This window comes from Triplophysa rosa, linkage group LG18, assembly GCF_024868665.1.
Source record: "Triplophysa rosa linkage group LG18, Trosa_1v2, whole genome shotgun sequence".
In the NCBI taxonomy this organism is placed as follows: Eukaryota; Metazoa; Chordata; class Actinopteri; order Cypriniformes; family Nemacheilidae; genus Triplophysa; species Triplophysa rosa.
In genome coordinates, this window is record NC_079907.1 from 20,540,638 (window position 1) to 20,568,628 (window position 27,991).

The 27,991-nt window shown below is 39.1% G+C and overlaps 1 protein-coding gene across 5 annotated transcripts; it reads left to right on the top strand.

Moving 5' to 3' along the window:
* The first annotated feature begins 48 nt into the window (after nucleotides 1-48).
* si:ch211-180a12.2 (uncharacterized) lies at nucleotides 49-27,941 on the top strand. 5 transcript variants are annotated; one of them, XR_008964854.1, is made up of 14 exons: nucleotides 49-161; nucleotides 4,707-5,003; nucleotides 5,762-6,061; nucleotides 6,700-7,005; nucleotides 9,453-9,563; nucleotides 12,420-12,581; nucleotides 15,926-16,219; nucleotides 16,322-16,372; nucleotides 16,458-16,715; nucleotides 20,519-20,863; nucleotides 21,134-21,376; nucleotides 22,487-22,744; nucleotides 23,259-23,336; nucleotides 23,457-23,726. XR_008964854.1 is itself a non-coding variant. In XM_057359244.1 (13 exons), the coding sequence occupies exons 1-13, from the start codon at nucleotides 74-76 to the stop codon at nucleotides 23,951-23,953; spliced, it is 2,913 nt and encodes a 970-aa protein (XP_057215227.1). In that variant the 5' UTR covers nucleotides 49-73; the 3' UTR covers nucleotides 23,954-27,941. The 5 variants fall into 5 exon arrangements, 4 of the variants coding, with proteins under 4 accessions (XP_057215227.1, XP_057215229.1, XP_057215228.1 ...); XM_057359244.1 differs by lacking the exons at nucleotides 23,259-23,336; nucleotides 23,457-23,726 and adding an exon at nucleotides 23,754-27,941; XM_057359246.1 differs by lacking the exons at nucleotides 23,259-23,336; nucleotides 23,457-23,726 and adding an exon at nucleotides 23,754-27,941 and having other exon boundaries at nucleotides 5,762-5,812.
* Nucleotides 27,942-27,991: the final 50 nt, after the last annotated feature.

The following is a 27,991-nucleotide window of genomic DNA, read 5'->3' on the forward strand; positions in this document are numbered from 1 at the left end:
CCTGCCCCTATATAAGTCTGTTTTCAGTATGCAGTACAAAGAGCAAGAAGCTATGAAAGAATGAAATAGTATAATGATAAGGAATATGTCCTCAGTCCAAGAAATTGCCATGAGGTGTAAAGTCCTGTTCTGTTTATGGCTGCTGGGCCTAATAAAGCCAGGTGAGTACTAGTCCACATTATAGAAATAAAAATATTTTATCTACAAATATAATTTAGTAAATTAAGTAAATCTCCACATTCACTTATACATCTTCACATTCATTCTTGCACTATTCATTTATTATTAACAATGTATACCAAATGTGATTTGTATTGGTGACGTTCATTACAACTCCTGCTTGTACATGAGCTGTTGTTTTGGTTGTTTGTAATGAATTGTACACATTATAGGATCTTTAAGACAACCAAACCCTGACTGTTAGTTATTACTATAAGTAACAACCCTAAATAAAAAATTGAAACCAGGATAAGTTTGAGAATTTAAATCAGGATGCTGAACGATTTATTAAATTTATACAAAACATCCCCAATATTCTTTTTTACATGTCATTATTACTTTATGTATTATTAACAGCAGAGTTATTATAGTTTTGATTTTAGTGTCATGTAGCTTTATTAATATTTTAAATTAGCTTTTATTTTTAGATTTTTAGTTTTTGTGTAAATTTTGGTATATACCTTTGTGATTTTATAATTTATTGTTTTTTTAATGTTGCTATATAAGATTAATGAATTTTTATTTTAGTTTTTGTGTATTATTATAATTTTACTGTTTTAAACATATTTCAATATATTTTTTTAAGGCAACATTTAAATGTTTCCTTGAGTTAAGTTTTTCCAATAATTTTTAGGTCAATATTTGATTTGATTTTAATGAACATGAATGTTTTCAAAGTTTTGAGTAAATTTAAATAACCTTGATTAACCTCTTCTTGAGAGGTTGTTTCATTTTAATGTTGATAAAAATTACATACTGTACACTTTTTTTTTAAAGATTTTTTTTGTCAAATTCATACATTTCTGTGTTATACAATAATGGGAAAACACCTTAACCTGGTTCTCAGGAAATGAGATATCATGTTGCTTTATTAGTGATGCACTTTCATGTTTAGATAGTCACATATTTGTGAGCATAACAGTGATGTCTCTTGTCACTTCGACACTGCGTCAGTTAGTTTGCTGTGCTAGAGAATACATATGAAGGTATTTTTGGTGCAAAACAACTGAGCGCCTGTGAGAGTGGAACTTGTAGTTGTAGAGGTCGGACTCAGCCACACATGTGTATCAGTAAATTTGAAGTCAAAATTTGAAGTTGCAAACTTGTAGATTTTTTTCCTCTCCCGTAAACACAACACAACAGTTACACCTTCTTGAATCCTTCAGTGCAAGTGCACAAATCCAATTCTACAAATCACAAACTGAGATACTCGTGCACTCACATCTTTTGCTACGATTGCTGCAGTAAATGTGGTGCAAAACACATTCACACACCTGCACCAAAAGCAAGCGTTCACAGACCAGTTTATGTGAATTCATGCAGTGAGAGTTGAATGCTTGTCAAATATTTTCTCACAAATTAAAGGTTTTATTCATGGACATCTTTCTATCACAAACACAAGAACATAACTAAAACTGCTTGAATCTGCTGCTGCCAGTCTCTGACACAAGTTCGCACACTCTCTCATTTTGCACCACATATCTGTGTGATGAATGGAGCAAAAGTGATTTGTGCATTTGCAGAGGCCAAACCAGTTTGTTTTGACGCCCAGCAGGTGGCGCCCTAACACGCAAGAGATGGAAAAGTCCGCGAGAATCATCCCGAGCTGCTTTTTTTCTGAAATCACTAATCGTCATAGAATACATTGGTTTAGTTTAAATACAGTAAGTATGCTGGTCAGCTACATTGACAATCCCTTACGAAAATTAAACAGTGAGAAAAAAACATGGTTAGTGTAGTAAAACCATGGCTACAACAAAATAATCATAACTATGGTTTTGAAAACTGATTGATTGAATCATTTATATGTAATAGTTTATATCTTCATTTAATTTTTTTACTTACTAGATGACCAAGGTATGACAGACAGCAGTCATACCACGCAGGGGCGGATTTAGTGATTTGGGGGCCCTAGGCAAATCCATGTATGGGGCCCCAACTATGCACCATTTTACTTTACTGCAACTCTTATTTTTCTTCCTCCTCAAAGCACACAACTTTTCACCCCCAGTCAAAGTGACAGGGGAAAACTAAGCTTAATAAACACAGATACTGACTAATTAAAAAATATATAATAATGAATTCCCAAATGAAAAACATGGAATAAGTGTCTAAACAAAACACTAATATTAAAGTTCTAAAAAAATTGATGAAATGAAAACTAATAAGTTATATAAAGCATTAAATTTATTCAATCAAACAGAAAAGTTGAAAATTTTAATATAAGCCTTTTTTATAAGACTTTTTAGCCCATAAGTAACCAGTCTAACTAAATGAGCAAACCTCATTCACACCCTACGTTCTCTTGTAGTTCACTAAGCTTTGAACGATTCACTGATCTCTTACATTCTGTGTAAAAGAATTGGTTCAAAGGAGTCATTTGTTTGCGAGTCGTTCTGATCGCAATGTGCGTTCATACTGGCGAACTCGCTGTTTACAGAATAACGCTCATTCAACGAGCCAACTTCACAGCTAAAAACATTATAATGATGTACAGCAAGTTAATTTAGGAAATCTTTTCAAGAAATTCAAGAAAATGTAAATTGAACGTAAAACTCCTGAACAGCCGTGAAACACAGCTAATACAGCTCCTAATATAGCTCTTTTACTGAACTCTTCAGCGTCTCACTGCTGGTAACGATACAGCTCCATTGTTTCGTAACTGCAGTTACAAATGACAATCTGTTTAATAATGCACGCAGTGTTTTTTGTGAAGACACTCAACATATTTTTGAGGAGAGTCTAAGGCGGCACGAAATTTGATTGAAGCGGCCGCCTCCAATTTCTTTATGCAGGAAAAACCCTGATCTGGGATTACTATATACAAAGTGTGCCCTCTCTCTGTCCTTTCATGCATTTAAATGTGACCAAATTTCTGTACTAGTGCGTACAGTACGAATCGTTAGCACTTTACTGACGTTATTATATTATGTCTTTATGTGCCCATCGGTCAGCGCAGCGGAGTCCAACCTTTCTACCTTTGAACTGGCCCTCTCCTACCAAGCGCACAGTGCTCTTTGTTTGACAGATGTTTTGGTCATCAGTCATGATAACTGTGTTGTCGGTGTTCATGGAGAGATACTCACCGGCGCATTATCATTGCTCGTGGCCGGGAGAGTGCTGCGTCTGGCGGGAGAGAGATGCGCTACTGCTGTAGGAGCAGCGGTGGAGTTTGTGTGGGGAAAAAGCAGAGACTTTGGCAAGAATCTTTTGTAAATCGTCTTTTTTCCTCTCCGCTGGTGTAGTTGTGTTCTTTGTTGTTTTATTTCCCTGCGACTTTTACTTCGTTTTGCAGCTAATGTACCCTCTGACACTCTCGCTGTGGGCAGTTCTACTAATTCCGCCGCTGCGTTAACTTTCTCTAGCTGGTGTTGAACTCGTCTCGCGCATATACGGTACTAATGGAATGATCCACTCTAATCTATAATGAGGGGAGTGCCTTTGTACAGATGTACTAACCTAAAACGTTAACAGGGATATCCCGACTATTTTGATGATTACTTGGGGCTCTACATGGCTGCTGACATGGCTTATTGGTTAAGTCCACCCCTTCCTTTTGGGGGCCCCTGGTAGCTCGGGGCCCCAGGCAATTGCCTACCTTTGCCTAGTGGTAAGCTTGCTCTTCTGTCGGTTGACATGAAGACCCATACAGTCTAGGTGCCAGAGCGCGAGGTCCCTGTGTGTACACAACACATCTCGCAAGTGTGCCAAGATAAGCCAGTCGTCGAGATTGTTGATTATCCCTGATGGGAGCTAAGGCAGCCTCTATGAGTTTGGTAAAAACCCGTGGAGACAGGACCAGACCGAAGGGCAGGACCTTGTACTTATACGCTCGTCCCTCGAATATGAACCGCAGGAACGGCCGGTGTCGAGGGAGGATGGAGACGTGGAAGTACGCATCCTTCAGGTCGATTGCCACGAACCAGTCTTGGTGACGAACCGACTCCATGATGCGCTTCTGCATCACCATCCTGAATGGCAGCTTGTGTAGGTGCTTGTTCAGGGAGCGCAGATCCAGAATTGGGCACAGCCCCCCACCTTTCTTGGGCACTGTGAAGTACGGGCTATAAAACCCGGAAGACATCCTGGTTAGAGGGACGGGTTCGAACGCACCTTTCACCAGAAGGTGAGGTATGGAGAATGCCCCGAAACCTGGGTTGGGAACGGATCGTCCTCTCTAGCCAGCGTGATGGGCTGGTGCGCTCGTGCCAAGCGCCCAAGTACCGTGACAGCTGGAATCAGAGGGACGATCTGCTTCACTGTCCCGGTGGGGGTGGTTTGGTGGCTGACAGAGCGTTCACCTCACAAAGGGCAAAACCCCGGGGAGGTTGACGGATTCCTCTCGGAGATGATAGGTTCTCAAGATCAAACCCCAGTCTGTCTCTCAACACAATGTCGAGAGACCGACTGAAGGGGAAATGCATATTCTGTCATCTTATTTTCTCAATGTCTGTTATATTTTACCCCCTCAAACTCTTGTCTTGTAGGTTTCTCTGCAGAAGTTTCTGTGCCCCCGGGTTCCTCAGTTGTCCTCAACTGCTCTTTTACATTGTCGCCTATTGTTGATAATTCTCTCCTAAGCATCACATGGTCCTTCAACGGTTCAGTCATTGCCTCAAAGAACCACTCTCAACCAGGCTTTTTCTTGAATACCACCGATTCCTTTTTTGGCTCTTTCCCACTGACTGTTTACAATACCACTCCAAATCATCAGGGGGTGTATGAGTGTAGCATGAGCTACAATGATACAGACTACTCCACAGATGTAACGTTGACAATTTTAGGTAGGTCTCAGTTCATTACCTATAAGATGTATATGCTTATGCTTCAAGGGTACTCTAAACTATGTGTCTGTAACATAAATACAATTTTTTTGAATACCTGAATATTTGGGGGGTTCTCAAAAAGAAGGCTACATCCTAAGAAGGCTACATTTCTCAACTGCCACATAATTAAGCACCATTAAAGGACATCTCAGTGTGAAGATTCCTTGGAAAGCACCCTTCTTTTTGTATACTTCATTCTGCCTTTTTTTAAAGGAAATTCAGTCACGCACAATCATTCCAAATACATAGTAAGAAGAGTCGTCACTGAGCTCCCCTTGCAATGTTTTCTGAGATTAAGGCATTTATTTGTGTTTTAATGCTAAACATCCCATGTTATAAAGCTTTGGTTTACAGTATATAGCATATATGATTTTGCTTCGCTATTCTTTCCATTATTGAAAAATTGTATAATAGCTTTTTGTGGCGGTACATTAAATTGTTTTAACTTCTTTCATCAAAGTTTTAATGCCTTGACTGTAGGGCGGGAATTGTTACAACATTGTCATAGACACTTACTATACCATCTTATTTTAGAGTTAAATGTTGAGGAGGACTGTCTGGTCTAGGCAGGATGTAATCTCCCTAGGATGCAGCCTTTCGCTTGGGAGACACCCATTGTCTAGAGGATTCTCACAAATGTTTTTTATAATAGTATAAATGTATCACATATTCCATAATTAAGCATACTAAACAAATTATTTTTAAATCTTTCACAGTTCCCCCTATGGTTTTCATCAGTTCACTTGACATGGTTCTAAAAATAAAAGGTGAGATTGAATGTTGGGCAAAGGGGTTTAGTCCTCCACAAATAATGTTTACATGGACACGTGCAGAAGAGAAAATCCCAGCACCCTACAAGCTGCTGGTGAACCGTACAGAGGATGGCCTTTATGATGCAGTGAGCGTTTTGACCTTCATCCCTAACCTTTCTGACCAAAATACAACCTTTGGCTGTGAGGTACAGCATAAAGCACTGGTGAAACCAACCACAATGAAGTTTAAGCCACGTGTAATTGGTATGTTTACAGAGGTTTACAGATTTACAGAGGTCATTTTTAATATATTTGCACACATATTTTAACAATTTACTTGACAAATTGAATTTGATGCTAAAATAATACTATCACCTAAATTGCAGAACTATCCAAATATGATTATTAAAAAAGTCCATATGCTATTGGTCACATAGTGTAAGATGTGTAAGGTTCTCAACTGCACATTTCAAATGCATTTATTTTATCACACATCTATGGGTTTACTCAGCTATATGCTAATCCTTGTTGTTATTTTGGTTTCATTATGTTCATGAAATCTGGAAGTACAGAAAGTCAGACTATGAAGTTTATTCCACACTCTAAAAATAGTCTGTAAGAAAATAGGGCACATATACTGTATTAATATGAAGGCATTTTCTGTATTAATCTTTTACAGTTGTTTTACCTGTATTTTACATTTTGCACGGCAGTAAATTACATTTTAGCATTCACAGAATGGCCGTAAAATAAAGGAAATGTACTGGTAATTTTCTGCTAGTACTTTATCCGTTTTTTTACAGTGCACTATAGTGTCCTCTGACAGACAGATTACTATTCCTAATAATGGACCCCTAGTAACTAGCAAGATTTAAATTGCAATCTCTTTATCCCCTTTCCAGTGCTTCCAAAGGTTACTCTAGCTACTGTCCCCTCCGGTACTCACACCTCTCTGCTCACCCTCTCCTGTGACATCACTGGTTTTTTTCCTCACAACATATCTGTTCTATGGATCCAGAATGGGGAAGTTCTTCCTGAGCATTCCAAGGCTGTACAGAATGAGGATGGAATGTACAGAACACATCGGTACCATACCCTGAGTCTTGAAGAAAGGAAAAAGGGAGGAGAAGTGCAGTGTGTGGCCCAGCAGCCCCATGTGTCCGAACCTGCCTATGGAACCATTGACCTATCCACTGTGGACCCACACGGTACTATGCAACTATTCAAATACAATGATCATCTAAACACAATTTAGGGGGTTATTGTGCTTGATAAGCTAGTGCACAAACCTTACCCTACTTTTTGTTTTGTTAATTTGATAAAAGGCAAATTGTTCAGTTTCTGCTAACAGAAGCAAAATGGAATATCAAAAATGATGGATGCATCTGAAAGTTGACTTGTTTTCTGACATGCTTTAGGCAGCGTAATTAAATTATATTCAAAATATAAACATAGAAATCACCTGAGCCCTAAGTAAACATACTAAAAAAAAGACAAAAATATATTTTATTTAATTTATCTCAAAATATAAATTGTAATGCGTTTTTGCATCATTTATTGGGACATATGCTGAAAATACCATTGTTTTCTAAATAATCTTGGACAAATCATGTAAAAATGGCTATAAGCATTTATTTTTGTACTTTTATTACACATTAATTTTCTTGTATATAATTATATTTTTATGAAAAATACTGGTTACGCCAATTGACACGAACCAGTTACACCCCTTGACCATGTTTCTTCTACAGCCAAAGGCCATTGTTTGTTGAATACATTAACACTGAAAATCAAGCATGAGGGACAACAAGTTAAGCTGAAGTGGCTTTAATTTTCTTAATGCTGGAAAAACATCTGATAACAAGAAATCATCATGTCTCGTAGTGTAACTACAGTTAAATGGTTTTAACAAACGTAAAACCTTTGTTCATCTTCAGAACACAAATTAAGATGAGATCAGAGAGATTTCTGACTCCCCACATAGACAGCAATGCAACATATAATCAAAGCACATAATGGTATATCCGTATACTCACTCTTAAAGGGGCAGCAGCATAAAGATCTGTTTATAATGTTCATCAATCAAATTATTTTCAATTGTTTCCAACAGAAACGGCGAGCTTTTCAGCCAAGTGCAGGGCGTTTTCAGCCACGTAAAAACACCTCGGTGGACACTGCCCTTAACGGGTTAAGTGTATGTTGCTGTGTCTGACGAACAGTTTGCGCGTGTGCATGCATATGGTTGGCCTCATTTCTGGCAAAAAATATGACGCATTTGCAGCTTTGATAGATAATAGATTTTTATCCGATTCATCCAATACTCTTTGTGTTCTGCATGTTCTTAAGTTTCCAGAGGAGTAACCGGCTGCTTCAGACGATTCAGATCGTGCTGCGAACTAAACTAATCATTTGAACTGATTTGTGAACTTATTCAGATGGTTTTGCCCATTGTTCAATTAATGCTTTCAAAGGAATCGACTCAAAAGAATCATTTACTCTGGAATGCCCCAGTAAAAAGAGTCAACAACCTTGAAATAAACGACGCATTTCATAATGCCTTAAAATGAAGGAACGTCACGCAGTGTAACAAAGTAAAAGTGCAGATTTTCCATGACAAATATACTCAAGTAAGAGTAACGAAGTAAACTACCCACGCATACCCACCTCTACCCAAAACATACAAAAAGCTGCTGGCTCCTAAAAGGGGGAAGACAAAAGGCTTGAATGGATAATGGGCCTCATCACAATATTTATCCTTTAGGCAAATAACCTGGCCTAGGGTAAATAAATGCCTTTCCAAAAAAAAAAACATTCCAAGAGCAAATTTAAAGCACGTAAGGGAAACCCACAAGGCCTGAAGATCTCCTACTCTATTGAGAGAAGTGATTGGTAACAGAAATGCTGTTTTAAGTTTGAGGAAGCACAGCTGAATCAAGGGGTTTCAAGAAAGGCCCAAAAGCCTGTAATAATCTGCAGAAAGGTTTTATCAAAATTGAATAAAACTCATATTTAAACTGTGATAAGAGAAGGTTTCATAATAACTATTGATAAATATTACTTACATTGGCAGTTTTGTCTCATTCAGTCGGTCTCGATCTCTCTTGAGGAACAACTTTAAAGCTAATCCTGTTTGTACTGTCCCAGGTTGATAAAGCACTCCGGTTTGAAGTGATTCGCGCAAACAAGCAGGTATTTACTTATGGTTTCTGATGGATTTCCACTAAAAATAAAATAAATCCATTCCTGTCTCTTCCTAGGTTTGGACTCTGTGCAGCGACTACATTGCATGTTGTCCACAAACTTTAGCCATGGCGTCACGTACACCGCTGTCGCTTGTGAAAACAACAATGGCGGAGCGCAGTGGGTAGAACTGTGTGGATTAAGGGGCGGTAACATTATAATAAAATCCGCTTTGGACGTCACAATCGGAGCGAAATCTGAACAGCTCGATTTCTCACATGCTTGCAGGGAAAGGCACACCATTTTTCACACCATGTGCTAGATGCACAGTGGACCCGATTATAGCACTTAAACACAGAAAAAGTGGGGTTTTCATCTGATGTCTGCTTTAACAAAAAATACACACTTTACCTTGTGTTACAATAAAAGTGAAAAGTTTTTATTACTTTTAACACATACTGTAAATCTCTTTCAGTGCAAAATCCTGGACTAAATAAATCAGCAAAGGCTTCAGTGGCACTGATGATCATTTCACTTACACTTGTTTTCTTGCTCTGCTTTGGATTTTCCTGGAAGAGAAGAGATGGTAAGCCTTGTTATTTACAGCCTGTTAGCATTCAATTAAATTTTTGTGGCACATTTAGTCCTGGAAGTCTCTGACTTGCAGTTTCTTGGATTTTGCATTTTGTTCAATGACCTAAGTAGTAGATACGATTGAGCCTCTCACTCAGAAAGAAAAACGTCTCGGTTATGACTGTAACCTCTGTTCCCTGATTAAGGGAACAAGACGTTATGTCGAGACAGAATGGGGTTTGAACTTGAGAACCTATCGTAAATTTTGAGGTCACAGGTTCACAAACAGGGGACATAGCCATTCCGAGGTCTCAGGACCCTGTAAGAGGGCCTGCAGAGCCCCTACCCTCTTGATAGAGGCGACCGCCACAGGGAAAGCCGTCTTCATCGTAAGATGAGGTAGACTGGCTTCCCGCAGGGCCTCAAGCAAGGCCCTTCGTAGGCCCTCGAGGACTACTGTGAAGTCCCAAGAGGCTACAGAGCACGTTCGAGGTGGATTCAGCCTCCTCCGATCCCTCAGAAAGCTAATGACCAGGTCGTGCCTTCCCCTGAGAAAGAAGGTCCTTCGTAATGGAAATCTGCCAGGGGGAGTTGTCGTTAGAAGCATCAGCTCTGAAAACCAAATCTGGTTGGGCCAGTAGGGCGCAAATAGCAGCACTTGATGCTCCTCTTCCCTGACCTTGCACAGAAGCTTTCGCTTGTCCCGTGGACAGCTGTGTGCTACGGCATCCATGCCGAGGGGGACCTCGGTCAGGGAGTACAAAAGCGGGCCATGGGTGGTGTCCAGGGAGGCAAACAGTTTCACCTGTGCCTGCCCAAATGCTCCCAATTAAGCTGAACTGTGCGGGGTGAAGTCACCACCCTCCAAAGAGCGTAACCTGCCGAGAGAGCTCATCGACTGACCGGTTGAGGTCGCCCTGCTGACTCCAGAGGAGGAGGCGTCAAGTGAGTTGCGACATCTATTCTGAGCAAATGCAAAAATAAATTAGATGTCTTCTTGATGGGTTGCTGACAGGGGGGTGGATGCTCTCTTCTGCGGTGTTCTACGCCTCCGGGGGGCTGCCTGAGAAGGGGGTGCTAGAGCTGGGAAGGGGCTGCTGGGGAGCAGACGTTGGGCAAGATGTGCTTGATGGCCTCTATCTGCTTCTTTACCACTGAGAACTGCTTTGAGAAATGATCAACGGTATCCCTGAACAGCTCACCTTGTGAAATAAGCGCATCGACAAAACAGATCTTCTCTGCAAGGTTTAACCAGTGGTGCCTCTCTTGGACCACTAGAGTGGACATCGTATGACCCAGTCGTGTCTTCCCTCATGCAGATGTTTGAACACCTTGGCTTGGTGGACCTGCATGGCCTGCAGGGCGGAGGCGGCATTACCAACAGCAGCATAAGCCTTCAACACGAGTTCCAAAGAGAACTTACACACTTTGGAAGGGAGCGTTGGTCGACCCCTCCAGGTGGCAGAAGTCTGCGGACTTAAATGCCTCGGGGGTATCGACATATCACTTAGCCGCCCCCGAGTCGAGGGAAGTCAAGGCGATGGAGCTAGTCTGGTGTGCACGTGCTGAGAAGGGGTTGTTCCATGTCTTGGTGAGCTCCTCTTGCACTTCCGGAAAAAATGGCACTCGGGCAGAACGCGGATTGGCACCACACTACCTTGTCAAAATACAGCTCAAAAAGAGCACAGCCAGCCATGACCGATACACCTTTACCGACATGTGAACGCAGTGCGGACATGTCAGATCAACGAATGCTGCCTCAGCATGCTGGATGCCCAAAGCATGTGACACAGGTATCGTGCCCGTCGGAGTCGAGGATGAGGTGAACGTCGCACGCTGAAGGGGGACGAATGCGCTGATCTGCGCCATAAGTCAGTGGTGGCATCTAAGCGGGCTGAAGCCCTGAAAGTTTTCAGTAAAGCCCCGAATGTTTTGATTACCATGCCCTGTATAAATAACTTATGGGCCATTTACATTTTGCATCAATTGCATAAGGAAGTTTGCTATTTTAAATGTAAACACGCTGCAAGCGCTCAAATAGAGAGCAACACGGTCGCGGTGCACATGTGGTGAGGCACACTCTTTATTCTTAGCACATCTGTGCTGAAAATCTATCTATCCTTTACCGGAACCTTCATGACGAGCGCAGCTCATGGCTGCTTAGAAATGGCAGATGCCACAAGAAAGGAAGCTCCCAAGGCAATAAAAAACACAAGAAAGCAGCAGGCTCACATTTTCCAAACATTTTTAGATACGAAATGTGTTTTCTGACATATGGATGTGGATGTCTATGGGCTAAGCCCCAGATCTCCAGTCACCCTAGAACTGCCCCTGTTGTAATTCCAGCAGGAATATTCTCTCAGACAGAGACTAATAAACTGAGCATAAATTAAAATGCGTTGCCGGTTCCGAAGAACAAAATCCGAATGAATGGGCCACTCGAAGTTCATTGGCCTTTTGAAATTTACGATCAGAGATAAGTTTCAAGTTCAAACCCTGTCGAGAGGCAGACATAAAGGGAACACTTATCTGTTTTACACTGTGAACAGAGGCCTCCAAGAGAATTATTAAAACATTATATTTCTATTATTTATGTAATTATTTATTTACTGCTTCCAGGTTAATAAGCTAAAACATGTTGTATGTAGACACTGCATTTTAAATATGTATCAAAGCATAGAGATGCTTTTTTCCCACTTGACTCTAATGGTATAGTTAAGCATATGCGAGAAGAGGTTAGACTACACCCCAAATAGGGTGAAATGTGTTTTTTGGTTCACATAGACAAAACTGCAACCACTATATTTTCATTTTTACAGGTTTTTTTTAGAATCACACGCTGACCCACTTATTGCCCTTTTCTTCTCAGAGAAGCTCAAGTCTCTGAATATATCAGCAATCGTTTTACCACCCAGGGTGGTTGTGGGTAGGAAAGGCAGAGTCACAATCAGTGTAGAAGGCAAGTTGGCAGACAGAGTACAGACGGCTTGGTTCCTAAATGATGTCCCTATAAAAGACACTTCATACACAGGTATGACACACAAAAAATATTTCTCTGTTTATTGTAGTTTTTGCATGACTACCGGTAAACTAGTTGAGATCGTAATGAGAAATAAAACCACACAAATTTCCATATTGCCAGATTTAGCCTCTGAGTAACACTTGGTTCATTTTAATATATTTAAATGAATAAATAATTTAATGTATTTCTTTATTTTTCTAAACTAAATCTTATAACATGCATGTTTTGGAATGCAAATTGTGTGTTGGTAAATCTCAGGTAAAAAATTTATTTATTCTCTCTGCTTCAACTTCAACCTTCTTCCAATGCTAAACTGTATGTGTGTGTGTGTGTGTGTGCGTGTGTGTGTGTGTGTGTGTGCGTGTGTGCGTGTGTGCGTGTGTGTGTGTGTGTGTGTGTGTGTGCGTGCGTGCGTGCGTGCGTGCGTGCGTGCGTGTGTGTGGTGTGTGTATGTTAGATTAGTATGTGTCTAGTCTAGGAATAAAGTCCTGTTTTATGTCACACGTGACATTGTATGTAGTTCATGCTCATAATCCGGAGTCCCTAATCATGCTGATTCTTGATACCTGCTATTTAATGCTAAGTGATTTCCCCAAATCATGAATTTGATCCAGATAAATATAATTGATCATAATCAACTAAATGAATCCCAATTTGGGCTGATATTTGTTTCCCTTACAAAGGGTGGTGGAGAATATATTACTTATAATTGTGATCAATATTGATGATAATTCTTACAAATTTGGTGGAGAATAGTGTTTAAATAATCTGTTCCTCATTGAATCCCCTACACAATTGGTGGAGAATGTGGGCATGATTAAACAAAAGTTATGAGCTTAAACTTCTGTCAACCTAAGTGTGTTTTAAATCAAGACAATATGATGCAATGGCTATACGTATGTTGCTATTTGCGACTTTTTTAATGTAGATAAAGTGATAAAGTGGATAGTTTGAGTTGGTACTTCTGCTATGATTGTAAAAGTCTTAAATAGTATCAGTGTAAGGTTAATCTGATTTGGCAAAGAAATCCCAATTTCAGTATTAATAAATGCATAAATCTATTCTTACAAAGGAATCTCAGATAAGCTGCATGTGAAACTGTTCCAGAATTAATCTGCTTTGGCGAAGAAATCCGAATTGCAGTATTGTTTAACCTGTTTCTGATGAAGGAATCTCAGTACAGTGTTATGTAAAGGTACATGTAGATTTGAGTGATGCTCCTCTTTCTACGTTGTAAGGGCCTTGTAAATTATAGTCAGATCTATGCCATTCATATAAACATTGACTCTGCATATACAAGCTTAGCTAAATGGTGATCATTACTGTGTTACACTTGCCCAATGAAAATAGTCTGTAACAATATTCTTCAGTATTGGTGTGTAAGGCACAAACAGCTGCATGTTTGTAAGTAAGCGTAAACCTACAGGGATCTGTGTAAGTATTCCTTAAACAAGGACAGGAAACCTGTTTAAAGTACTCGCTAACAGAGAAGCGAAAGCATACATAATTAGAATTAGTGAATACCACATTATATTAATAATAATAATAATAATACATTTTATTTAAGGCGCCTTTCAAACCACTCAAGGTCACCGTACATCAGAAGTAATAGAGAAGACAACAACAAATATCAATAAAACACAAAGAAAAACAGTAGTTACGGAAAAAAAAACTGCAGACAGTAATCATGTAGGATAAGCTATTCTGAATAAGTGAGTTTTGAGTTTAGCTTTAAATTGAGGTAACGAGTCTAAATTATGGATGTTAGCTGGGAGAGAATTCCAGAGGACATGAGCAGCCCAACTAAAGGCGATGGCTCCGGTTCCGCTTCGATGCCGCTCACACCACGAGTCTAGGGCATGCACAAATCCACCCAGAATTCACCTGTGCCTTCAACAATTAACAAAACTGTCAGCCTACACTTCAAAAATCATTCGTTGTGAAGGAGAGATGTCTGGTGTAAACACAAGCATAGCAGTGGCGATCCGTGACTCCTCTTCAGGGGAATCAGTAATGAGAAGCTCGGCAAAACATGTATTTAGCCCGTCATGTGCGTGTGGTGCATCATGTCAAAATACGGTTTTTAATAAAAGAGACGTTCGTGTTTGCTAGATACTTGCTTAGTCTCATGTGTAATCAGAGTTAAGTGTTAACGCAGTGTCTTCTGAACGCGAGCGTCTCTTTTATCATAAACCCTTTCGACGCGTCTGCAGCAGGCAGGTATTTTGACATGATGCGTGATGCACATAGGTTCACGTGAAGTGCTGAACACGTATTTTGAATTCCAGCTACCCTTAAAAGGATCGAGGCACCGATCGCAGCTGGAGCATAGACTAGAATGACCGCGATCAGTTCCGGTAGCCGCGTCGGAGCCGTAACGTGCCACAGATGCGTGCGGTGTAAACCAGGGGTAAGGCTTCGGTTGAAAACGGCATGCAGAGGAATTTTTAATTTGAGCGAGCGTGGAGCGATTTCACTGGAGCGGGATGAAATTGCAGGTGAGCGGGGAGCGGTCTGGTGCGACTTTGATCGGCGGAGCGGGGGGTACGAACACCCACATGAGCAGGGAGCGGAAATTCTCACCGCTCAGCTCCGCTCACATGCTCTGGTCCCTCATGCCACAATGCTTTGCCGTCCGCTGCAGCGACCGGGAGACGCCTCCCAGGTTCCTTGCACAGAGCTCAATGAATGGGCACACCCCGCACATCTTCCTTTATACCCAAATGTGTGGGGCGGAGGTTGGCTATGGCTGCTGCGTTTTCAGCCAAAGTATTAATCATATAACACAAAGACATACAATAAGTACAAACATTTAAGTGAAATTAAAATAAGGTGCTAAGTAAATGATAAAATACAGGGTGAAATATAAAATAAAGTGAATGTAAATAAACAAATTGACTGAAACATAAACAATTAAGGTGTATATATAAAATGTACATTTTAAGCAGAAATATGAGGACGCAATAAAACAGTGTGTGTGTGCGTGCGTGCGTGCGTGCGTGTGTGTGCGTGTGCGCGTGTGCGTGTGTGTGTGCATTGATTATAACAGATTAAAGCAGTAGTTTGTTTCTGAGGGTGTGCAGCTGATAGATAAATTTAGGGCAAGCTGATGTGTGTCTGTTTCCCCCAGTAACATCTGCATCTGATCTCTTTCTGAAGAGCTCTGAAACTCTGGCATGAGCTTTGAGAAGAAGTGTTTTTCTCTCACCTGTTTAATGTATCCCAATAAAGGAGAAAGCGTGTCTCAGCCTCGATCTCACCAGTGTCTCAGTGGGCACAGACTTGTTCTTTCATTGAAAGCCATGTTTCTCTCTCTTTCTCTCTCTCTCTCTCTCTCCCTCACTTAATTTTAGGAGAGAAAAAATATGGTCATTTTCGTTCAGCAACCTACACTCCTCACAACTCTCATGTGTCTGTAGCATCAGAAAAAGGTCCTCTGCTATCCTCTACTGCTGCAGGATATTACAAGTTACACACTCAGCTGCCACTGCGATCATCCTCTGGCACAAACAAACAGCTCTTCTCCTCTCTCACCTTCATACCCAATCTGTCCATACACAAGGGAGCAGTCTTCAAATGCCGGATCTCATATAAGGGCAAAGACAAGACTGTGGCAGAAAGAGTATCTGATAAATTTACTATTCTAGGTCAGATGGTCTCATTAATAATTTTCCACTTCATTATATAATAGCTAAAGAAATTATATTTCATTTCAATATAAATTAAGCATATTTTATCTGGCTTTTTAGCACCACCACAAGTTTCAGAGATCCAGTTCTCAGAACCAAATGGTGACGGAGGTATCACATATTGACAATATACAATATTTCAAAAAATATACAAATGCATAATGATAAGGTTGGCATTAACAGACCCTCTGCTCAGGTGTGGTGACAATGACAGCCCAGGCTGCTCACTTTCATCCAGACATCATCACCTTTCGCTGGTTCTGTCAGGGAGGGGAGCTGTGTCCAGTTTCTGTCCCTCCGGCTCTTTCTGCTCCCCGGCCTGATGCTGAAAGTTTCTTTTCGGCAATGAGCCAGTGCAGACTTCCCAAGGCAGAGCTGGAAAGAGGAGAGACCCGGGTGTGGGTCACTGTTCACCACATGGCCCTGAAACGGCCCATCATCCGGGAAACCAGAGGTGAGTGAACTAGCCGTCCGCAACAGGAACACACTGGACTACTGTATCATAAAAAACAATGCACTCAACTTGTTTTTCCAAGCAAAACCTAAATGATAAAATGATATATTTCAAATGATAATATTTGAAAATCTAAATAATATTTCTATTAGGGCTGTCAATTTAACAGCTTAATTGGATCAATTAATTATGATAAAAAATAATGCATTAAAATTATTAACGCATTTAAAGCCCTGTCCCAGACCTACGTATAGGTCATCTGTCATTTTAAACAGTTGTTTAAAGAAGGTGAAGCAGGACAAAAACAGTGCGTGATGAAGCCTATAAAATGCAGTCAGAATGTCCCTAAACTTATGTGTGTGATTATGTGCGTGTGCACATCATTCTGTACAACATACAGTATCGAATCGTATGAATATTGACTCATACTGGAATTTATTGCCACACTTGAATGGGTAAATTTTATTATTCTATTGGCCATTCACACACACGTTGTACTCAAAGCATTATTTGTACACATAACATTAAAATTCATCTGAATTTCACCTGCTGGTTGCTTAATTCAAGCAACTGCTATATGTTTTATTCACCAACAGATGGCGCTGTTCTCGACACTCTCAAAGCTTTGAATCTTTTCTTGAAACAGTCAGGGGAAAGTCTCTGTGCTTCATGAGGCTTAATTTTCCCATCACTAACAAAGTCAACTGAAACCAAGTTAAAAGAACCCATGTGTCAAACATTAACAATACAAAACCATAACATGAGTCACTGTCAGAGGGATTACATACAACAACAAAGCTAGACCAGGGACAATGAAACATGAGGGCTACTTATACACAGAGAGAATAGCAAGGAATCTATGGGGGTCTATGATTAAAGTTAACATTTTAACAGAACGAACAGTTTTGCCAAAGAAATTATAAAGGCAAAGCAAAACTATCCGGTTTTAAACATATCTGGGGCCGGAATCACAAAGCATTCTTAAGAAAAACTTTTTTTTGAAATTCTAATTTAAGGACAAATTTAGGAATGTTAAGTATTCCTGAAAAAAACTTCATAAGACATTTCTTAATTTTTTTATCTTAGGGAAAAAATTAAGAATCAAAATTCTCGAAATAAAAGATGTCGTAAATATAATCTTAAAATTAAGATAGCCTCACGGTTGTCTTAAATCTCAAAAGGTAAGATGTTTAATACATGCATTTGATTTTTCACATGTGACGTATATTGTATTGACCCAGAATCATAATCTATTGAGGAAATTTTATATTTTTTAAAATGATTATAAAGGTCTGGGAAATAATAAAGGTCTAGCTCCCTTACTTTAGCTTTTATTATTAAAAAAGGAGTGCCTTTTACATTTATTCTGGGACAAAACGACTCGAAAAACAGAGAGGGTCACAAATAGTGTATAACATATATTTATTATAATACATGTTTTATATGTATGTATAAGTTGTAACGCTTTTTAACATTTTAGATAAAATGCGATTGTAAATGCCTTTTAACACATGCTAATAAGAATGCTAGGCGCTTGTTACACAAATAAAGTTTATTGTATAGATGAATAAATACAGTACCACACAGCAGGCAAGTGTAATCATTGACATAGCATATGTCATTATACTTACAAAAAAAGTATGATATTCCTAAGAAAATATTTGAGAACTTCTTAATAAATGTTTGAAAATCACACTTAGGAACATTCTTATGAACTTCCTATAATGTATCTTAAGAACAATCTTACAGTTTAGAACAGTTTAGTAAATTCAGACCCTGGATTCTCATCGAATCAGCTTTTTGAACAAATCAAACAAATGAATGAATGAATAAACAGCTGTGTTCCAATTCGAAGGCTGCGACCTTCAAAGGTTGCTGAGTTAAAAACGAGGGCTCGGAGTGCTTCTCAATATACTTCCTTGTTTCCTCGTTCCTCCATCCTATGACCCGGAAACTGAGTGGGGCTGCATCCTTTGAAGGCCCCATTTTAAGACAGATTGCATCACAGCAGCACGACTGAAAGCTGTCAGAGATACTCTTATTATAGAGAGATGGAAGGGTCTGTAATACTTCCAGTTGGAGAAACCGTAACGGCTAACAAAACCCATTGACATCCATTAAAGAAACTAGCATCTGGACACCTTTCCTGCATTCCTCTGAAGCCAGGGTGTTAGCATTAGACGTTACGCTATTTTTGCTAAAGATTGTAGGCTTTCAATCTAGTGGCTTTGAGGCCATCCCAATTCGAAGGATTCAGCAATATAGGCGTAACATTTAAATATACCTGTATTGTAAATCCTTTAAATGTGTTGTTGTGATTTTGGCCAAAAAACTCCTGACAAAAGTGTTTTTGAAAGTCATGGCGACTGTTAAAAACACATTAGACAGCACTTACATGCTTTAAAGGTAAAAGTGTTACTTTTCCTGTCAATCCATCTACATTTTGATCGTAAAGAGTGGACTGTCGCTTTATTTTAAAATGAGCAGCGCAGCACAAAAGACCAAAATGATCGCTGCACTGCTGCTTACCCAGCTAGCCAAAATACGTGTGAGTGTTACGTGACGTCAAAGTAATCTTATGACCAAATTTATGTCGTGGCGACGTAACGGCAACCGGAAATTCCTGTATTCGTCGCCTCGACGTAACCTCGTGGCATAATCTGCCAGTCGTGGTCATGTCATGACAACTTAATGGGTTAAAAGTTTTGTGTTGGTAACCAGTTAATAATTAAAATAATACATTACATAAAAGGTACATCATGTGTTACATTGTGTCTACAGCGGACGCAGTGCAGCGCGATGCGATGCGAGACAAAAGACAGAACGCATTTACAACCCATTATAATTTAAAAAATTTGTCCACACTAGATGCGACGCGGTACCACGCGACAATCCCATTAGAAGCGGTCACGTCCGGTGTAGACACGGTATTAGCTGTGTACATGCCGCTTCTGCTACGCAAGCACGCGCTGTTTACATGTGCGGTATGTATTCTCTCTTAACATAGGCACCGAAAAAATGATGTGCTGCTGCTTGCGTGCGGTGTGAAACGGGCGTTATGCTTAAATTTGGAAGTGCACTGGAATATATAAATTAAAACATATTTCTGCATTTTTACACCGTTTCTCGCTGTGTTCATGTGGCTCAGTGGTAGAGCATTAGCGGTGTAAAAGATTGTGGGTTCAATCCCAGGGACCACACTTAGCAATTAAAAATGTAGCTTAAATGCACTGTATAAAAGCGTCTGCTAAATGTGTAAATGTAAATGCATTTGCACAAAATGGATGAAGTACAAATTATTCTACATTTCTATGGATTTACAGTGTGTCAAGATTTTGGAGAAAATATTCAAAACAATATTTTATCTTATATGCGACCATCTTCAATATTGTATATTTAGAATAAAACTACTGCAGTATATCAGTTCCATCAAGTATAAGTTTTCCAATATATTACACAACTATTGTTTTGGTCTAAAACTGAAGATACCTAAATGTAATAAGTTTTTAAAAAAGAATTTAATATACTGTATTTGTGAACTTGCATTAAGGCAAGTTATATTATTATTAAAAGTGTTTTATCACAGTTTATGTTGTTACTTGTTTTTTCGGGGAGGGGGGACACCGCTAGGAATTTCGCCTAGGGTGCCAAAGTGGCCAGAATTAGATTGATCACCATATCATTTAATTAATTAGATCAAAAATTTGAATAGCTTGACAGCCCTAATTTCTATATAGTATTGTTAAAATGAAGATTCAATCTCAGAATTAAAAGTCAGACTAACATTTATTTTTCTTTCCAAGGGTTCATAAAAAACCCCACCATTTCAGAAATCACCCCCTCTTCCCATCCATGCACTATGGAAAGACCCTTGACCCTTGCCTGTGATATAACAGATTTCTACCCTCCTGAAATCTCAGTCAAATGGCTGCATCTAACAGGGTATGTGATTGAGGACAAAGAGGAAACCAAGGTGGAAATAATGGAAGGATCTGAGCTTTGGGGCCCTTTGCAAAATCTGCCCAGGACATTTCGCACAAAGGCAATCTTGAAGAATGTGGATAAGACAATAAGGGGAGGTGAAATCATGTGCAGAGTATCCCACTGCTCACTTCTGAAGCCCATTGAGAGAGTCTGGAAAAATATTGGTAAACTGGCACTCTTAAAATTATATCTTTCGAGTCATAACCATGTAAGAAGCAATAGTTATTGTTGAAGAGATTGAAGAAATAAGTACACAATGATTGGCTACAGAGTTCCTGTACCTTAATGGCACTAGTGATACCAAGATCAAGGGTTCAAAACGGATCGAATAAATTAAACGGAAATTTTGATAGCATTGCATGTTAGGGCAAAAAACAAACAGCACTTACAAATCAATTTAACACTTTTATTTCTTTCTGTGTTTTGTCTCTAAGTTGTTCCATCCATACCCTCCTCTTTGTCCGTACGCTGGGGCAGTGACGGTGTCAGAATATTCTCAATACTACTTGTTGGAGGAAACCCAAATGCTGAAGTGCTCTGGGCTGCTGGTGGTGCAACTTTCTTCAAACTTTTGTCAAAAGAGACAGAAAAAAATAACAGTGATGGGAATGTAGAGCTTAAGAGTGTTTGTGCTGTGGTGAAGTCACAGGAAAGTCGCAGAGGAGGACACACGCACAGTAAGTATGCCATGAAAAGATGAGTATTGGATGGTTTATTAGACAAACAGCCCACACTGTAAAAAAAAACTATGGGAGAATTTGCGTAGCAGTTTTGACCCATAAATTAACTTCAGAACTGAAGGGGAATCTTATGTGTTTTAACTTATTGGAAAGAATTGACACTGCAAAGTATAGAAATTATTTTTTACTTGTTCAATAAAAAGTAAATGATTCAATCTTCTGTGTCTGGCCATTTTTAGGTAAATTCAACCTGAATGAGTAATATTTAAAGTTTAAATATTCGTATTGATTATTTATTAGTAATAATAATTAGGCAGATGAATGTTAAGTGCTGTCAAAGGGTTAATTTTCTCAATTTTAAAATAATTCGTAATTAGTTGTATAATGAATTAGGTAGACTTTACCCAATTTCTTTTAGTGTGGTACAGCTCATAAATTTAGATACTTTTTACACGAAAATATAGGATGTACTCCAACAAAGTGAGTGCAAATTGTTACCTCAATTTTATTGAGTAGATTCTATGGGGATTTTTTTACAGTGCAGGCTAAATGTAAACAAAATACTGACCGCATCTATCTTAAAGTCCCCGTGAACCGTTAGTCGCGGTCGTTTTTACTTCCGTATTTTGACGCATTTCCGTGTGAAATGGAATTTCTAATGAGAAAAATAGTGGGCGTGGCTTTCGTCTTTCTCTGCGATTTGATTGGATGTATAAAAACAGCCATTGCATTTTGAAATGGAACTGGCAGCAGACTGACAGTTGAAGGGGAGGAGTTAACGAATGCTCCGCCCTAGCCGTCTAACATAGGTCATTAAAGATGGATTGTCATAACAGGAAGGAAGTGCATTTTCAGATTTTAACTATAAGATTATGAGGGTACACGAATTTTAAAAAGAGAACGACTCGCATCGAAAAACTATTTACAATAAATGCTGCAATATTTTATGATAAAATATGCATTGAAATTTTTAAATCCACTGGGACTTTAAACAGGTTTGAGTCAAGCTTGTGTCTTTCATGGTTGGGAATAGACCAAATATTAAAGGCCTAACATTTAATAATAAATTACAACTGAAACCTGCAAATGTGTTGGCTTATTCTACAGAAATCAGGCCACCTGTTGTGGACCTTAATGCAGAATATGAAATGATGAATACATTGGTGGGTGAAATGAAATCAATAAAAGAGGATCAACAGCCGGAACAAAAGGAGCATATACAAAAAAATAATACAGAAGAGGAGATGCAACTGGATTCGTCTTGTATTAACAGTGTGAGTCTGACTGATAAAAGACAGGATCTAAGTGTGACTGTGGAGATTACCCATCCTGCACTGAGCCTGCCTGTATACCTTACATGGACAGGTAACTGATATGATCCTTACACGTCAGTGTTGTTGTTGTACAAGATGAAATGTATGTGTGAAGAGTATGGTTGTATGGTAACCGTTTTTATTCATTTGTTCATATGCTGCGAATAATCATACTGGTCTAGGAAAGGTTTTCATTGCTTATCAGAATCAGAAAGAGCTTTATTGCAAAGTATGTTTGCACATACAAGGAATTTGTTTTGGTGAAAGGAGCATCCAGAACACAGAAACAGCAACAACAGTACACAGAGACCATAACACAATAGAATACAGTACACAATGATTTAAATAAGGGCCTATGGGTATAAAAAATTAAGAAATACAATACAATAAACATAAGATAAAGATATATATGAGTGGTTATAATATATATATATATATATTATATGAGTGGTCCACCCTACAGTGGCAGATTTTCTGTGGAAAACAAGATGTGCTGTTGTGTAGTATGTTACTAGTTTTTTTCCACGTATCTCTTAACTTATATTTGCAATTTTCTGATTTCGCAGAGCCTGTGGAAGACACATCTTAATGGATTATCAATCTTGTGACCATTTACTCAGAACTGACCCACGTCTTTAAATCTAAGATAGATAGATAGATAGATAGATAGATAGATAGATAGATAGATAGATAGATAGATAGATAGATAGATAGATAGATAGATAGATAGATAGATAGATAGATAGATAGATAGATAGATAGATAGATAGATAGATAGATACACACAGTATATAACTATCTCTATATACATACAGTTGATCTAAAAATTGTACACACCCCTGTTAAAATTGCATGTGTTTGTCATGTAATGAAATCAAGATAAATCATGTCGGAACATGTTCCACCATAGTTGTAAAATTGAAACCTATATATTAAAGTGAATAACAATAAGAATCATTTAGGGGGTAAAAATTAAAAGTTACAAATGTACAATAACCAAATTGCATAAGTGTGCACACCCTTTTATTGTAACATTCACTGATGACAGACGAATCCTTCAGGACTGTGTACTGGGGAAACTTCGGGACTGGTCGGTACCGCCCAGACGCATGCCAGAGCCACAGCCACATTGGTACCCTCAGGGAACTCTGGAAGGCCGGACGGGCAGGGCTCGGAACACACTGGAAGGGCGGCTGGGCAGCGGGCTCTGAGAACCCCAGATTACTGTGGGACTCATCTCTGGTGGAGGACTTCGGGGTGAGGTGAGCTGGGTCGCTCATCGAATGTTTGGACGGGATCAGATGATGATGATCGATCTCATCCGGGATGGTCTCGCTCACATCGATGCGAGAGCCCATTATCCACAGGATGAGATCGATAAACTCCCCAATGGGTCGGTCCCTGAACTCGGGCGCCAGACACCGATGGGAGCCATCATCCAACCCCATCACAAAGTACGCATTAAGTGAGCAATCATCCAAGCTCACGTGATGGCTCAGTTCAAGGAAGTCCTCCACGTATCTCTCCAGAGGACCATCCTGGCTGAGGTGGTACCTCATATTGTCCTCTAGAGAGTCGCAAGTAATCCATATATCAGTCTGGTATTCTGTAACATTCACTGATGACAGACGAATCCACGAGGAACAGGAGGTGAGTGAAAAAGGTTTAATAAACAAAAGGTGATAACAGGAACCAAACTGGGTAATCAAAAACATCCACAGGAACAAAGAGGGTAATCCAAATGACATCCACGGAACAAACAGGGTACCACACCGAGCAAAATCTTCCACAGAACACGGTAACATATTACAATAATACCAGACAAATAACTGAACCAAGAGGAGAACTTAAATAGAACAGATAACAAGGTGAAAACAGGTGATGGGAATGAACTAATGAGGAACAGGTGAAAACAGTCAATGATGAGGGAGCGTGGGAAAAGTAACGTCCTTGGGCATAAACGGGGGAAACAAGACTAGGGACCAATGGGAGTGTCACATTTATAAAGAAGTCAACCAATTACATTCAGACTTAAGTTAAATATGAATTAGTACACAAATCCCATCAATTCAAGTCACTGATTAACCCCCTAAAAAAGTATGACTGTTCCCCAAAGGATTTTTCTGACAATCAATTTGGTAACATCCAATTAAACACTGAAAGCATACTTGGCAGATTCAGGACCTCATTGTTGAAAAATATAAATTGGGAGAGGGTTACAAAAAATAATCCAGGGCATTGAATATACCATGGAACAATGTAAAGACAGTAATCAACAAAGTGAGAAATATAGGCCACAACAGTGACATTGGTAAGACCAGGACATCCCACTAAAATTGACGTGCAGAATAGGAAAAAACTGGTAATGACGACTGCCAAGAGGCCTGCAGCAAAATTAAAAGAATTGCAACCATTTCTGGCAAGTACTGGTTGCTCCTTACATGTGACAACAATCTCCCCAATTCTTCATATGACTGGGCTATGGGGGATGGCAACTTTTTATAACTAAAATAAACATCCAAGCCTGGCTAAAATGAGCAAAAAATACATTTAATCTCCCATAACCATGTGGAATGATGTTATGATGCCAAATCAAACTTTTTGGCCATTACACCAAAAGATATGTTTGGTGCAAAAAAACACAGCACATCACCAAAATTACACCATCCCAACAGCAAAGCACGGAGATGGCAGCATCATGCTTCGGGGCTGCTTTTCTTCAGCTGGAACTGAGGCTTTTATCAGGGTGGATGGAATAATAAATAGCTCCAAATACCAGTCAATTTTGGCCCAAACCCTTAAGGCTTCTGTCAAAACACTTAAAGTGATACTTCACCCAAAAATGAAAATTCTGTCATCATTGACTCACCTTCGAGTTGTTCCAAATCTGTATACATTTCTTTGTTCTGATGAACACAGAGAAAAATATTTGGAAGAAATTGACTCCCATAGTAGGAAAAAATACAATGGTAGTCAAAAGTGCCCCAGAACTATTTGCTGTCCTACATTCTTCTAAATGTCTTCTTTTGTGTACAAAAAAAATGATAAAGTATTTTTTCCTACTATGGAAGTCCATTTTTATTTTTGGGTGAAGTATCACTTTAAGATTAAGAAGAATTTCACCTTTCAGCATGACAATAACCTGAATGAATGACCTCCAAATCAACAAAGGAATGGTTTCACCATAACAAGATCTAAGGAATGGTTTCACCAAAACAAGATCAAAGATTTTGAATGGCCCAGCCAGAATCCAGATCTAAATCCCAGTCTGCTCTGACAGTGATGGCTGCTGCCCTGCTGTGTGTCTGGGCTGTGCACTGTTCGTCTGCACCAGAGGCTGTTTCTGAAGCCACTGAGTTCCCTGCTTCATCGAAGATGGCCGCTTCTGAGGCTGCATCCAAATACCCCCACTTGCGGTCTTTGCACTTGACCACTTGACTACTCTCATGACGTATTTCCTGTTTTTGGCCCTAGTGTTCTAGTGTGTGTGAAGATCCCAAGTGAGCATGTAGTATTTCTAACCCGATGGGACACACTTAGCAAGTGCAAACATATAACGTTAATTAATGTGGTGTTTCTAATTATGTGATAAAAAGCAGTTTTACAAAACACAACTCACCAATAAAATGTGTAACACTACGTTTTACTACGAAATTATATGTAATATCTAATTATATAGTCAAGTCAGATTTATTTTTATAGTGCTTTATTTGTATTGTATCAAAGCAGCTGTACCCAAAAAAGCAAAAACAAAAGAAAATCACATGTTAGTCAAACATAGAATAAATAAATATAACTTTTTATTCTTATTGTTATTCACTTAAATATAGTGAAATATTTATTTACTATAAATAAAAAAGATCGAATCATCCTCAAGGGCTGTGTGGCTTTAAGGGGGTTTTATAGGTTGTGGTTAAAATAAAATAAAAATGATTTTTAAAATGAAATACTTGCAAATAGTTAAATGCATTGAACAATAAATTCCACAACCTTTGTATGGTCTGTGCTCAAAATTGAAAGGGACAGTTCACCTAAAATTGGAAGTAATGAAATTATCAAATGTTTTAATAATCACAATACACTTGTAATGCAAGGTTTATGTGTTTTTGTTTTTATGACATTCCTACATCCCAAACACATCTACAACTAATAGAATTGGGTGTGTTAGGTTTAAAGTGTGATAATATCAAGCAAATAATCAAACATTGATAATAGTCAATTGTATTGGGGGCACAGGGGGACCCCCGAATAAAATTCTGCTCAGGGCCCCGTAAAGGCTCGAGCCGGCCCTGACTTTGGGAGTAACAAAACTTAAAGGTTAGCAAAAAGAAAAAACAGTTTGAAAAAGGAAATATCAGTGTATATAAAATATAAAGCGTCGCAATTTTCAGTGCTTGGACTTTTGCTGACAGCTTGGTTTTATCCAGTTCCATTAGGATTTTCTCAAATGCTTCAAGCGTGTACTTGAGGTCTTTATGATTGTTAAGATTAAGGGCATAAATGAGTCCAAAAAGCATCCCACATCCAAGGGTAACACTCACACACATTCAAGTGCCATACCAACATCTGTAGGTTCGTCTTCAGGATCAACACCTTCTGACCAAATGACGTAGATTGTTATTGTTGTTGTCTGTACTGTACAATCCCAGATTTAGCCTCTTTACTTTCATAGTCCTGGAGGATAAACAGGGAAGAATAAATTTTGTCCCAATGCCAATCACAGTGTTATAAAGCATGTTGTTTTGCAAACAAACATGACACTTTATATATCGTCGCTGTCGGGCGGAATCCTCGCATCTCCAAAACCATTATTTTTCAGGAAATTAAAAAAAACTACATATTTTTTGAGTTATTAAACATTGTATCGTTAAAGTTGGTATCATACCTTATATTGCTATCATATACTGTTGTGTACCAACATTAACACAACATTTCCCCAAAACCATGTTTAATCGGAGATACAAGGTTTATGACTTGGGAGCAGGGAGATACGAGATTACGCTGCCATTGATAAGAATGGTACGGACACAGACGTCGCTGCTGCCAGCAGTGTTCATCAAAGTCTGCGGTCACGTTGAGCCTTTTGACAAGAGACGAGGCTTTAAAAGCTAATGAAAGCTAATGATTGTGGTTACATACATCTTCCTAAACTCTATTTTAAACGTTAGAGCTATGAGTGATGCAATACCAAAATAAAACGTTAAACAGGCTGTCTAATATAGGCGGAAATTAATCTGCACGCAAATAAAGTCGGCGGTCGCGTTGAGCCTCTTGACAAGAGAAAGATCGATCTCATCCG

What these genes read in the sequence shown, in the direction of transcription:
- si:ch211-180a12.2 (XM_057359244.1), top strand. Translation starts at nt 74, where the DNA reads ATGATAAGGAATATGTCCTCAGTCCAAGAAATTGCCATGAGGTGTAAA. An exon ending in TGTAACGTTGACAATTTTAG is followed by an intron (nt 5,004 to 5,761) that starts GTAGGTCTCAGT and finishes AATCTTTCACAG; the next exon opens with TTCCCCCTATGGTTTTCATC. An exon ending in ATCCACTGTGGACCCACACG is followed by an intron (nt 7,006 to 9,452) that starts GTACTATGCAAC and finishes AATCTCTTTCAG; the next exon opens with TGCAAAATCCTGGACTAAAT.